Here is a 15373-nt window from a genome sequence, read left to right on the forward strand (position 1 = left end):
CAAATTATAATTATTATTATAATAATATAGAAATTATTTAATTTTAAAATTTTAATTTTTTATAAATTTGGCTTTTTGATATCTATTAAAATGTGATAGATTGCATTTTATTATAAATCAACATTTCAAAATGGCATATTTTTAGGGTAGTGAATTAAAAACTAAAATATACTTCTAATGTATTATAATTTCAAACTGTTATTTAAACAAATTTNTCATTTTATCCATGATTTCTAATGTATTATAATTTCAAACTGTTATTTAAACAAATTTTATCAATTCACAGCATTAAATATGTATTCCTACGATATTAACTTTTCTATATAACTAATTTTTAAAATGATAAAAATATAGTATTTATCGTAATTACAGTTATTACTATTATATATTACTCAAATAATAACAGTAAAATTGCGAAAAGTAGAGGAGAACTGATGGTTTATTAAACGTCATAAAATTAAAATTTTGATTATTTAAAAATAATAACTGCACAAAGACGTTACTCGTGTAGTTTTTAAATTGTACAATTTTCGAAAATTGTATTAATTATAATTAATATATATTTACGTACAATCAAGTAAAAAAAATTATATTTAAAAAATTTACGAATTGTGTTGTTTTATAAATTACCATAAATGTATAGTTTTGAATTTATGATCAATATTTTTTTAACTTTTAATAATATTAGCCACAAGTGATCAATTTTTAATGTATAATTATGACATTCGGGTCTTTTTATCATAATAAAGAGTAAAAAAATCTGATTCATAATACAAAAAAATACGCTTGATTAAAGCAGATATATTTTTTATTAAAAAATGTATAAAATTTCACATGGTTTCGAAATTTTCCAGATTACCATAAAGTCAATCAATAAAAATATTAATTTTTTCTAGTCAATAAATTTTGCTCTGCAGAATTTTCTAAGGTTAGATGTAATGAATTATTACTGTATTATAAGTATATTAGAAATGGAGGATTATACTTTACATTAAAAACTTTCCTATCTTCTGATAGAATCCAATAGAAAATGTCCTTGTACGTATCCAAATACAAGTTAATAGGGTTGATTGAATTATCAAGACTTGGAGCATAAAGTAGAGGGATAATTATATTTTTATTTATTAGTTAACAAAGTAGGGGAGACTAAATTTTGAAATTTATCAGAAAACAATAAAAATTAAAAAAAAAAACGAAAAGTGTAATACAGCATATAATATTTCCCTGATAAAAATTCATTTTTAAAACTTTAATTTTAATTAATATAAAAAATATTATGGTTTACAAATTAAATGGATTGTGAACATTTTTTAATCACATAAATATTTACAGTGTTCTAGCAGTAAATCTTTAACTCTAAGTTACCATGATTATACAACAACAAAAATATTTATTTGTAATACTAACTTATTATCATTTAGTCATTTTCTATGTTGAAATACAACTGCAAGCAATTATTGTCAATTTTACTATTATGTTTTACTGGTTTATTAAAACACAAATAAAATCCCTAATTATTACACTTTATTAGTTGCTTTTGAAAACATTATACAATTTTTTTGAATTTTAAATTTATTTTTAATTGTCAGTAAAGAATTTTTATATTAATTTTTAATTATACGTAGTGTTAGTATTATAATTACAGACAAGCATTAAATTAATAAATTAAATTAGTTTTATGGTTTCTTAAGATTTCCCAAAAATAATAAATCATTTTTATTAGTTAAAATAGCAAAAATAAAAGGATGGTCAACATGGAATTCAGCTTTTGGTAGTAAAGTTAACATCGCACTGCCACACAGTATCTCAAAATCTAAAAAACATAATAAACCCTAAATTATTTAAATATTAATTATATTATTAATTAAAATTATTATTTTTAATTAGCACTAGAGTGTTTGTTTGTGTAATTTTGTATAACGAATCATTGTTTATTAAAAAATATCTTGATCTGAGATATAGACTTTCAAAAATGTTGAATGGTTCGAAAGGGCCAGTGAAAGCCATATATGGATTAAAGAGATAACATATAGGCCCCTAAAAACAATTTATTTTAACTACATCATGGGTAAGAGTATAATGTAAATAAAAACCCAGCATAGGGGTATCGCGGCACAGTGGTGACGTTGGATAGTTGGAATAAGTATAATGACATCTGACAGTGATTAAAATCACTATTAAAAAAAACGATTCATGCAAATCTTTAGATAGTGTTTAATTTTAAAAAATTAGTGGAATTTTTCAAAAGCTATATGATCAGCTAATTCCTTATTAATATCTTGATTAAGATAATGTATGTCGAAATGAGAAAGGGATATAAATATTATTTCTCATAAAAAAATTGTGTAAATCTATTCATTTTTCAATAAGTTATAGCATTATAAAGTTAAAAATGTAAAAAATAAAATCGAGAATTTTCACACAAAGTAGCATTTCATAGCCATTTTCACCGGGAAGAATAAAAAAAGCACGAAATTTTTTTTTTCCATAATAAATTATATTACATTAACTTTAATTTAAGATATATATAAAAGTGTCAGACTTTCCGGAACACTTTCAAAAGTTAAGTTTAAAAAGTTAATTTTTTGTGAAAAAGTTGTCATTTTAAATCCCCCCTTGTGTGCAGGTTAAGGGTTAAATTTATGAAAAAAATATACCAAATGAAAGGTAATGATATTATGCATCTATATAAAAAGGAATTATATTGATCCATACATCTTTTAAAAAGTTATAGCATTATAAAGTAAAAATATAAAAAAGGAATTTTTTTACAAATATCGTATATTAGCTTCGATGCGATTGGTTTTACTAAGATGTGTTTTTTTTTTTTGTGTGTGTCTGTTACCACTTTTTCTCAGCTCTCACCGAACCGATTTCTTTCAACGATACGTCAAAAGATCACAAATCTTATCTAGTCGAAGACATTAACCTCAAAAATTGAAAAAATTTCCCTCGTTTTCGTAAATGGGGGAAACTACCAAATAAATTACAAATTTAAAAATTGCTAATTTTCGGAATTTTTTTACTTAAAACTGCTATAACTTTTTCAAAAATGAACAAATCAATATATTAATATTTTTTTTATAAATTTGACCCTTTACGTGCCCACAGAAAGGGATTTAAAATGACAATTTTTTCATAAAAAATTTACTTTTTCAACTTAACTTTTGAAAATGTTTCGGAAATACTTATACTTTTGTATGTATCTTAAATTAAAGCTTATGTAATATATTTTATTATGGAAAAAAAAAAAATTTCGGACTTTATTTTGTCTTCACGTTGAAAATGGCTACCGAATGCTATTTTTGTGTGAAAATTCTCTATTTTATTTTTTACATAATTAACATTCTAATGCTATAACTTATTAAAAAGTGTATGGATCAACATAATTTTTTTATGAGAAATAATATTTTTTAATAATCCCTTTTTCATTTGACATACTTTATTTTAATCAGGATATTAATAAGGAACTAGCAGATCATGTAGCTTTTGGAATAATCCACCAATTTTTTAAAATTAAACACTATCTAAAGATTTGCATCGAAGCGTTTTTTTTATAGTGATTTTAATCACTGTCAGATATCATTATACTTAATCCAACTATACCACGTCACCACTGTGCCGCGATACCCCTATGCTGGGTTTTTTTTATTAACTTTGATGTCTGTTTTCACCGTGAAGACAAAATAAAGTCCGAAATTTTTTTTTTTACATAATAAAGTATATTACATTAGCTTTAATTTAAAATATGTATAAAAGTGTCAGACTTTCCGGAACACTTTAAAAAGTTAAGTTGAAAAAGTTAATTTTTATGAAAAAATTGTCATTTTAAATCCCTTTCTGTGGGCAAGTAAAGGGTCAAATTTATAAAAAAAATATTAATATATTGATTTGTTCATTTTTGAAAAAGTTATAGCAGTTTTAAGTAAAAAAATTTGAAAAAATTCCGAAAATTAGCAATTTTTAAATTTGTAATTTATTTGGTAGTTTCCCCCATTTACGAGAACGAGGGAAATTTTTTCAATTTTTGAGGGTAATGTCTTTAACTAGATACGATTTGTAATCTTTTGACGTAGCGTTAAAAGAAATCGATATAGTGAGAGTTAAGAAAACATGGTAACACACACAAAAAAAAAACACATCTTAGTAAAACCAATACCTTCTCAGTTTCGCATCGAAGCTAAAAAGCAACATAATGCGCAACTTTATTACTATTATGTTTTACGGGTTTATTAAAACACATATAAAATCCCTAATTATTACACTCTATTAGTTGCTTTTGAAAACATTACACAATTTTTTTGAATTTTAAATTTATTTTTAATTGTCAGTAAAGAATTTTCATATTAATTTTTAATTATACGTAGTGTTAGTATTATAATTACAGACAAGCATTAAATTAATAAATTAAATTAGTTTTATGGTTTCTTAAGATTTCCCAAAAATAGTATATCATTTTTTTCAGTTAAAATAGCAAAAATAAAAGGATGGTCAACGTGGAATTGAGCTTTTGGTAGTATAGTTGGCATTGCACTGCCTTCCAGACACTCAATACCTAAAACACATAATACACACTAAATTGTTTATGAAGATTCATTAAATAGGTCAGTACAATTATTAATTTTGTTTACATAATTATATTGATTATATTATTAATATTTTTATGCAAAAATTCGCCTTAGAGTATTTAATTGTGTAATTTTGTATAACGAATCATAGTTTATTTAAAAATATCTTGAAATAAGATATAGACTTTCAAAAATGTTGAATGGTTTGAAGATGCCAGTGAAAGCCATATATATGGACCTAGAGGGTTTGGATTACAAGTGAAATAATTACCTATTGCGTCAAATTTAGAAATTTATTTTTATTATTTTTTAAATATATTTTTTTTATAAAGAGAAAACATATAAGCCCCTAAAAACAATTTATTTTAACTACATCATGGGTAAGAGTATAATTATTATTATATAAGAGTATAATGTAAATAAAAAGCAACATAATGCGCAACAACACAATACATACTATAACCAAAATATGTTACGGTTTAAAAACTTTAGTAACTATAAAAAATGAAACTGATCTAACTCATATAATTTATGAACTACATAACCTTTTATATATTTATAATTAAAATATGTTTTAAAAATGTTGAAACTAACTACTCTTATTTTACTTCAGTAGTTACACTTATACAGAATTTTGAAGATTTTTCTATGTTATTAAACGTTAATTCATGTATGCAAAAGACGGATATAAACATTATCTTTTTACGATATTAACTAGTAACAACATGCGATTACTTTTCCATGATATATGCTGAATATAAACCTAACTAATAAACTAAATTAGTAGTATTTGGTATCGAATTTTTCCTTTAATTCTTATCTATAAAATTTTTTATCTTAAAATAAATTAATTTTCAAAATATTTTTTGTAATGGTGAAAAATAATCTTCTTCTTCTTCCTCGCCTTAATCCCAACTACTTGGGGTCGGCCACCCTTATCCTAAACTTCCACTTGACATGATCTCCCACATCATCTACGCTCACATCAGCTGTCCTCAAATCGCATTCAATAGCATCCCTCCATCTCTTTTTTGGTCCTCCTCTACCGTTTCTTCCTTCAACATTAAATTCTATAACTATTCTTTGAGCTTCCGATTGTTTTCTCCTCATAACATGACCAAACCATCTAAGTCTATTTTCGCTCATTTTATCCATGATTGACGCTACACCTATACTCCCTCTTATATGCTCGTTCTTTATTCTATCTATTTTAGTCACTCTACTCATCCATCTAAGCATTCTCATCTCTGCTGCACTCATTCTCTGCTCTACTTTCTTATCAACCACTCAACACTCTGAACCATACATCATAGTACAGTTTTGTAAAATTTACCTTTCAGCCTCATTGGAATCGCATAAGACGCCAGACGCTTCTTTCCACTTCTTAAATACTCCTCGTATTTCTCTAGTAATTTCATCCATCACAATAGAGAATAAGTAAGGGCTTAAAGCAGAACCTTGGTGCACTCCTACTCTTACTCGAAGACCTTCAGATACTCCTCCTACGCTTTTTACCCTGGTACAAGTGCCATTATACATATAATTTATTATATTAATGTACCTTTTCGGGACTCCTTTTCTCATTATTGCCCACTTTAAAACCTCTCTCGGTACTCTATCATATGCTTTCTCCAAATCTATAAATACCATACATAGCTTTTCTATTAGTTATCTCACACAAAATAGTGGCTCCATTGTTGACTTACCAGACATAAATCCAAACTGGCTTTTGGATACCGATGTCTCATTTCTTATTCTCTTATCTATTACCTTTTCCCAAATTTCAAAATCAATGTTATTATGGTACTTAGAACTGCCATATTTTTTTGAAAAATGAACGAACCAAAATAATTTATTTATATAAACACCAAACGTATTTGCTTTTCATAAGATATAAATTTTATAATAATCTGACCCTTTACCTGCACACAGGGGGCATTCAAAATAACAAATGTTTTACAAAACTCTACTTTTTCAACTTAAGTCTTAAAATGTTCCAGAATACTGAATCCTTAAAAAATATATCAAATTAAACTTTATGTTACAGCCTAAAAATTAGAAAAGAAATATGTTCCGACGACTTATCTTCAACGTGCAAACAACTGTCGTAGTTAAAAAATGTTATTTTTATTGTTCAAGTTTCATTTTTATTTGTTTATTTTAAAATACATTATAAAAGTTTGCCATAATAATGAGTCAACCAATAAATATAACATTTACATGAATCTAACTAACAAAAGATCATAACTCATATCTAGTTAAAGATATTGCCCTTAAACATTGAAAACATTTTTTTCATATCCTACAAATATGAGAATCTTCAAAAAATGTTGACTTTATTTTTTTAATTGCTATAAATTAGTCAAAAATTAACAAATCAAAATAATTGTTTTTTATATTTATTAAGTATTTCTCTTTCATTTGGTATAAATGAGTGTTCCAAAACGAGGTTCGAACTCAACCAATAAAAATTTCTATTTTTTTTTCTTAATTTTATTAAATGGGAATTAATTATGTTTTTAAAACAATCCACCAATTTCTTAAAAATAAACGCTATCTACAGATTTGCATCTAAGCGTTTCTTATGATAGTGATTAATATCACTGTAGATATCATCTATACTTGTCCCAACTATGCCACAACCCCACTGTGCTACCGTTTTTAATGTAACATTTTTACAGTACGTGATGCAGCTGCAGCTTCTGTTCCTTTTTCGTCTACATCGATGAAAGCTTTATGGAAAGCTTTATTAGCAAATATTGGTACATCAGTAATTCCTGAAAAGTCGGCACTTGGTGTAAACATTGTGGAACATCCAAGCTGTAAAAATAATATTTGTAATTAGTTACAAAAAATACTACAAAAATGTACGACGGAAAAATTGTTATCATACTTTATTCAATACATGATTGAGATCAATTTCTTGCTCGATCTTGAATTTTGGGAATTTAAAATCAACATCATGTTTTGTCATATTTTTGTAAAGTTTAATGAAATTTATCTTAGACAAATTATTTTCTAAATTACTTAAACCATCTTTTGCATCAGGCAATAAAATCAACATTTTGAAGTAGAAATTCTAAAAAACAACTGAATATATATGGATGTATGAAAAATCTAAAAAAATAATTTAATACACGGTAAGGCATATCCAAAGCAGCGAATTTTAACTTTTTGTCATGATAATAATTGTAAGGTGCTTGTTGGTACATCATTTTTACGATGACGTTTTGTCCCACTGAATAAAATGGTTCATCATTCGTTGCAGAGAATTTTTTATTCCAAAGACACTTAAAATGTAATGCGCTTGTTAATACCATCACAGTTGATTCATTAATCGAATCTAGTATTCAGATCAAATATTTTGAGAATGAGTTACTTAAATTATATTTTATTCAAATTTCTTACCAGCAGGGAATAGATTATTAATTTTTCCGTTAGTCTTATTTTTAATCCATTCATTAATATAGTTTCGTTGATCATTCGATTTTTTGTTAAAATCTAAGTTTTCCACGGTCGATTTCAAATGTTTTTTTATTTTTTCAGCATAACTAGACTTTATTTTAAATGTTTTCTCAACGAACATTCCGGTAACCAAATTAGCAGAGTTTCTGTATCGCTGTACATTTTTAAATGAAGTAAAAAGATTAATAATTAATTGTCTCTTATGTTATAAATCTATACACTCACTCCAATGTCATTTAACAAATAATCGTACGCCTCGATCAAACTTTTGTTTCTTGGCAAATGAATCGTATCAAATATTTCATCTGAGGTTTTTGAAGTCGCTCCAATACCAGCCATAAGCAAAACAACATGTATGCTTAGAGGTGAATAGAATAAATTTTCATTGTTTGTATTTAAAGACTAAATAAACAAATGAAAGTGCTTATAATTTTTATAAAAATGTTAAATTTTAATTATACGTACAGAATACAACAATTTAGAAAATTCGTGGTTGGCCAATCTCAATGTTTCTATATTGTTCATAGCAACAGCCATATTTAATCGATTCAATAATAATCAGACCTAAATATCAGAAAAATTATAAGTTGATACTATTAGGAATTATTTACGGTTTTTATAGTTCAATGTATACTAATCAGTGTTGGTGGAGGGGATGCGACTTATTATTTCACTTGTCATAAGTATAAAAAATTGTCAAATTAAATATAATAATTTAAAACGCAACACACATATTATTATTTTAAAGGTCACAGTATAAAATAGAAATGAAAATATTAATAATAGCTATTATACTATTATAGCAACTGATAAAGACAAGCAGTTAATCCTAAAAATAAATAACCCAATATACTAATATTTTACTGTATGGACGACGCTGCTGGTCGTCCAAACACTGTTCGTGTGTGCATACATATAATAAGGGAAATAACTTTAATGTCCGTACAGGACAAATGTATTATACCTATTTTACTATTTAAAAATTTGAATTCTTAATAAAAATGTAAAATTAAGATTTTACAATTAATTTTCTTCTTTCAATTAATTTTAGTAGAGGGTGCGATCGTCCCGTAATCTAAGCCACGAGCCCCCACTGATACTAATCAAACTGTAGCAAACAACAAGGTTTAAATACCTTAAAATTATAGAAAAATATTACTCTTATCGTAATTACAATTATTAGTATTATATTTTACTCAAATAATAATAGTAAAATTTACGAAAACTAGAAGGGAATTAATTATATTATAAACGATATAGATTATAAAATTAAAAAGTTAAGTATTTAAAAATTACTGTTTGTATGAATGCGATTTGAGGACAGCTGATGTGAGCGTAGATGATGTGGGAGATCGTGTCGAGTGGAAGTTTAGGATAAGGGTGGCCGACCCTAAGTAATTGGGATTAAGGCGAGGAAGAAGAAGAAGAAGTATTTAAAAATAAGACTATACAAGTATTATATTGATTCGTACAATTATTACAATGACTCCAATTTATAATTTATAATAATTGTATTAAATGTAATTGAATTGTGTTGTTTTTAAATTACAATTCAATTAAATAATAAAATATAGTGTAAAAACAAATGTTATTTAGTTTATATATTTTTCAAACAAAATTATGCCAAAATAAAACAAAGCGCTAATATATTCCGCTTTTAATTATTTTCTGTCGTATTAGATCTGAGAAAAATTAAAACACAAATATAGAACTATACTTGAATTTAATTCTACAGTATGCCGAAAGCACAGGTCGAACGGAAATGCAAATAACAAACTAATTGAATACTTAGAAAATAAAATACTAAGTTGTATTTCAAGCTTACAAATAGAGAAATTTTTAGATAACAGGACAATTATTGACGTCATTTATTAGCTGGATAATAAAATAGTAAGCTAACATTTATAAAAATCATTAATGCTGCTCGTCAAACAAGAAAAATTTACAACTATTTAAATGATTTTTAAACATGAACTATTTTAAAGATACCTCTAAATTTATAGTAGTAAATTTTATATAAAGTATGTAAAAATGATTAATTTAGACTACATCATTTGATGTAAACTTCATATTAATATATGAAATTTATAATTTTTTCTGCAACTTAATGAATTTACTTAATAACGGTGTAATTTATTAGAGTAGATTTAAGAATACTATCACATTATTTTCATTCAAAATTAATTTTTTATAACAATATTCAAAGTAAAGTTTTATTTTATATAAGTATATACGAGGTTTCCGCATCAAGGCATTTTAGTTTAATGACCTTGATGCAAACAATCTTTTATCCCACTTATAAATCACAATACCCACTTTAGTTAACTTTAATGTTTTCTTAAACTAGTAAATAATGTATAGAAGAATATAGATATTATTAAAACTCAAATTATTGGTTTTTTCTTTTTGTGAAAGGTATTTTCCAAAAAAATTTATTGACAATAATTTATTTCATGATAAAAATATATTAATTCGAAAAACAATCTAAATATAATGCAATTTAATTATATACCAATATATTTATGAATATATTAGTATATATTTTATACTAATATTTTTAATATATTTAATAGATTTATTAAGCGACAACAATAGCTTTATGAATTACAAATTACAAAAAAAAAAATCATTTGATGGTAGTTTTTATTCTAATGAGAAGGTTTAATAACACGGCCCATAAACAGCACATCATTTTTATTAGACCAGATTGTAAATATAAATGGATGATCGGCATAAAACTCAACTTTTTCTTTTGTTTCTGATATAATTATACTTTCAGGAACAAATGTAAAACCTATATTATAAAAAAATAATTTTTTTAAGTGAACTAAAAAATAAAATGTACTTCTAATATATATAATAATTTTATTCCACATATCACATAATTTAAAAATATCGGTCTCTGGGGTTCATATATATTATAATATATGAATATATTATAAATTATAATTATAATAATATAGAAATTATTTCATTTAAAAATTTTAATTTTTTATAAACTTGCCTTTTTGATATCTATTAAAAAGTGATAGATTGCATTTTATTATAAATCAACCTCTCAAAATGGCGTATTTTTATATTTTTTTAGGGTAGTAAACTAAAAAATAAAATAGACTTCTAATATGTATTATAATTTTATACCACATAACATATAATTTTAAAAATATCGATTTTTTGGGGTTCCAAGCTCCCTGGATATCTCCTCTCATAAATCCATCACTCACTCATCAAAAAAAAAAAAAATTATATTATCAATAAATTATAACTAAATAATTAGTTTTTAAATTATACAGTCCATAAAAGTTATTTAGTGTGCGTCATTAAAAAATTTAATAAGAAAGCGAAATTTTTTTTCACTCTGAAATAATACAAAAAAAAAATTATAGTATTAATGTTTTAAAATTATAATAAACGTAGTGTTTTATAATTTTAATATCAAATCATTTTTTTTTATTATTTCAAATAATCGAAGATATTATTTCAGACCTGTTGAAGCTGCGGCTTCTGTTCCTTTTTCATTGATATCAATGTATGCTTTATGTACAGCTTTACTAATTTTCAATGGAATGTCAGAGATTTCAGAAAAATCAGCATTGGGAGTAAACATTGTTGAACAACCAATCTATAATATAGTTTAAAAGATTCACTTAAATTCACTTTACTAACTACAAGTAAATTATTTGTTCGCAAATAATTACCTCAGATAATACAGTTTTTAAGTCGATAGTTTGTTCAATTTTAAATCTTGGTAATTTTACATCAACATTATACAATTTCAATTTATTTAAGAGCTCGGCTAATTTAATTTTCGATAGGTTTAATTCTAAATTAGCTAAACCATCTTTGGCGTCAGGCAGTAAAACTATCATTTTGAATTTATGATTCTAAAAGAATTTGAATAGTTATTTAAAAGATCAAATTACAGGTAAATATGTTGAACAAATGCGAATTTTTACTTCATAAGGTAATTCTAATGCAGCGAATTTTAATGATTGGTCATGATAGTATTTTAAATTTTCATTAAGATTCATCATTGAAACAAGTAAATTTTTTTGAGGTGATATATTAAATGGTTCTGTAGTAGGTATATTAAATTCATATTTCCAATTACTTTTGAAATGTAACGCGCTAGTCAAAACCAAAACAGTTTTACTGTCAATTGAGTCTAAACAAATCAAACAAGTATTAATAACTAGATAAGATAAGGTTAAAATATAATTATATACCTGGATCAAACAGCTCTTTAATTTTTCCATCAGTTTTATTTTCTACCCACTGATTAATAAAATTCCGTTGATCATCTGGATGATTTATGAAATCTAAATCATTCACCGATGAATTTAAGTTTTTAGTGACAGTTGTCAGGTAAGATTTTTTTAAATTGAATGATTTCTCAATAAAAATGCCACTCGCTAATTTTAAAACATCATTTTTTTGCTAAATTATTAAAAAATAAAAAGAATAATAAATAAAAAAAAGTAATTAACAATCTAATATTTAATAAAAATTGATAATATTACTTAAAGTCTCTGCACTTAATTAATGATATACTCGCTTTTTTACATTTTATGTAATCATATTTATGAAAATACTCACATCAACGTTGCTCAATAATTCTCCATATGATTTAATTAAACTTTTATTTTTAGGCAATTGTATTGTATCAAATATTTCGTTAAAAGTCTGCGTAGCCGCTCCCATGCCAGCCATTAACATAACAACATGTATACTTAGAGAAGAATAGAATAGATTTTCATTGTTATTATTAAGTTTCTGGGAAAAAAAATTAATACATTAACACTACTGTCGATTTATAAAACAATCATATAATTATTACAGAATATAATATTGATGAGAAATCATGATTAGCTAATCTAAGTACTTCTAAATTATTTGAAACCAGGTCCATGTATAATGCTATTAAAAAGACAAATAATTATACAATCTTTTAGTTGCTCGATGGTAAAATTTACTGATGATGTTTTAGAAAAATGTCCAGCTTCAATGAAATATATCTCATTAAAAATTATTATTGTGACCTTACAACTTATGTTCTTGATGTAGGTAATCGGATGTTATCAAAACTGATAATATCCGTTAAATAAACGTAATTTCAACCAAAATATTGATTGTGTAATTCCCTTATCAAAATAGCTTTTACCCTTTGTCCAAACATATATTTTAAGCGATGATTGTATATTTATCGATTCCCTTTATTAAGTCAATAATATTAACATTAAGTTATTGCTATAAAAAATGGAAAATTAATTTTTATAAAGTATGTTACAATAATAGTTTATTAATGTTTTATTTGAAATTTTGCCAACTGGTACAACACTAACAATAGTATTTTTATTTCATAAATGTATAAATTATTTAAACTGCAGAAAAATATGACACCAGTGTTTGTTTAAAATAACATATTATGTATATCATAAATATACAAAATCTAAGAAATTTAATAAATTTTATTTGAAATAGTAAATTTTGAGTAAACCCCATTATCGCTGTCATGCTTATGTGGTTCTTTTTTTATAATCAGGGTTTAGAAATATTTAATTCAGATATATAATTATAGTAATTCAATGATAATAAAAATTAATAAAATGTAATGGTTAATAATTTATAAATTTGTTAAATTAATCAAATATATGAGTACTTACAGTTTAAATACCAAATATCAAATAATTAGATCAATTTAATAAATAATTATAACTGATAATTAGAAATAATTATTTAATGGACTAAATAATAAGTCTATTAAAAATTAATTTATATATACATATAATATATACAGAGTGATTCTTTTAACACTTAATTTCTCTTACAATAATAATTATTTTTAGTTTCATATATTTTTTGTTTTTTCAGTTATTAGTTATTTTTTTAATTCAACCTTTTTGCTTTATAAGAGTGTAAAATTAATTTGTTTTATAGAAATATACATAATTAACTATCTCATAAAATAAACATCTGTTTAAGAAAATGACTATTCGATAACAACCTTTGGGCCAGTAATTTAAAAGTTCTAAATATTTTTATATTAAGGCAAAATCCCTTTAGTCCTTCCACATTTCCTAAATATTTATAAAAATACATTTTATTTTAATTGAACACGTTTTTAAACAAAATCATCGTGTACTATTTTTCATAATGCATTAATTTAAATGCCGTTTGGCCAAAATTCTCTTATTTTTACATTTACATTTTTAATTAATTATAATCTGCTACAGAAATGTTTTTTTAAATATAATTGCTCTAAATTGATTCATGAGTTTTTGTGAGTCCTTGACATTTTTGAACTGAAATTTTTATAATTAATTATTTGAATTTTAAATGTGTAACTATAATCGGTGTTCTATAAATGTAACATTATACGACACTGATCATTGTTCAAGTAACGTATAGTTAATATGTAAACTAAAATAACTCCATGTCACACTTGTGAATTAATGTTTACTTTTAAAAATACTATTGTGTGTAGTATGAATTTTTATTTAGTAACACCCCATGCAGGAAACCTCTTGTATAATTATTATGTTGTACCAACTACTAACAATATAATATGAATTCTTATTAATTTGATTCATTCAATTACTGATTAAACACAAATATAACACATACTTTGTTAATAAGTTAGAAAATTGAATATTAGTATAGGTTACTTTTAAATGTATAAATAATTTATCTTGTATTGTCATTTTGTATGTTCTTTTATTGAATTTCATAAGTTGAAGTATAAATTAAATGACAAATTTATTTTTACAAAAAAAAAAAAAACTGTAGCACAATGGAGTCACGGCAATGATTTTTAATGAATTGGAAAACATCCGTCGCATTCGTTTTTTGATAAAATTGGCAATTTAAACTGATTCAAATGTTAAAATTAATTTTTTCGACTTTAAAGAAAAAAAATTGTAAATAAGTTTAACGTTATATTCCTTGACAATTAGTTTTACACAAAACGCCATTATAAAGTATATTAAAATGAATTAAAATACAATACCAAGAATTTTAACACAAGAGTAGCATATTTTTGAATATGTTAACCATGTTATATATAATGATAACCACACATTTTTCAAAAAGTTAAAGCAATTTAAATTTGAAAAAATAAAATCGTAAATTTTAACACAAAATTGTATGTTTTTTATTTACGGCAACTAATTTTACATAGAAAGCAAGTCATCGGGACAAGTCATTTTTTTTAAATTTATATTATGTAACATTAGCTTTATTTTTGCATATGTTTGAAACTCGGAGTATTTCCGTAAAATTTTCAAAACTTAAGTTGAAAAATTAAAAGTTTTGTACAGAAGTTGATATTTTAAATTCTCCTT

At 24.3% G+C, this 15373-nt stretch overlaps 1 protein-coding gene across 1 annotated transcript; it reads right to left on the bottom strand.

Annotated features, from left to right (window-relative positions):
• Positions 1-4354: 4354 nt before the first annotated feature.
• On the bottom strand, positions 4355-13093 carry LOC126902113 (serpin B10-like). The gene is made up of 13 exons (XM_050679138.1): positions 12871-13093; positions 12630-12806; positions 12260-12470; positions 11990-12198; positions 11732-11917; positions 11520-11655; positions 10685-10827; positions 8259-8435; positions 7977-8187; positions 7706-7911; positions 7462-7647; positions 7253-7388; positions 4355-4555 (listed from the first exon to the last, which is right to left on the bottom strand). Exons 1-13 carry the CDS (start codon positions 12940-12942, stop codon positions 4419-4421), a joined length of 2187 nt encoding a protein of 728 aa, XP_050535095.1. The 5' UTR covers positions 12943-13093; the 3' UTR covers positions 4355-4418.
• Positions 13094-15373: the final 2280 nt, after the last annotated feature.

Source organism: Daktulosphaira vitifoliae, unplaced genomic scaffold (assembly GCF_025091365.1).
Source record: "Daktulosphaira vitifoliae isolate Bord-2020 unplaced genomic scaffold, ASM2509136v1 Scaffold_3, whole genome shotgun sequence".
NCBI lineage: Eukaryota > Metazoa > Arthropoda > Insecta > Hemiptera > Phylloxeridae > Daktulosphaira > Daktulosphaira vitifoliae.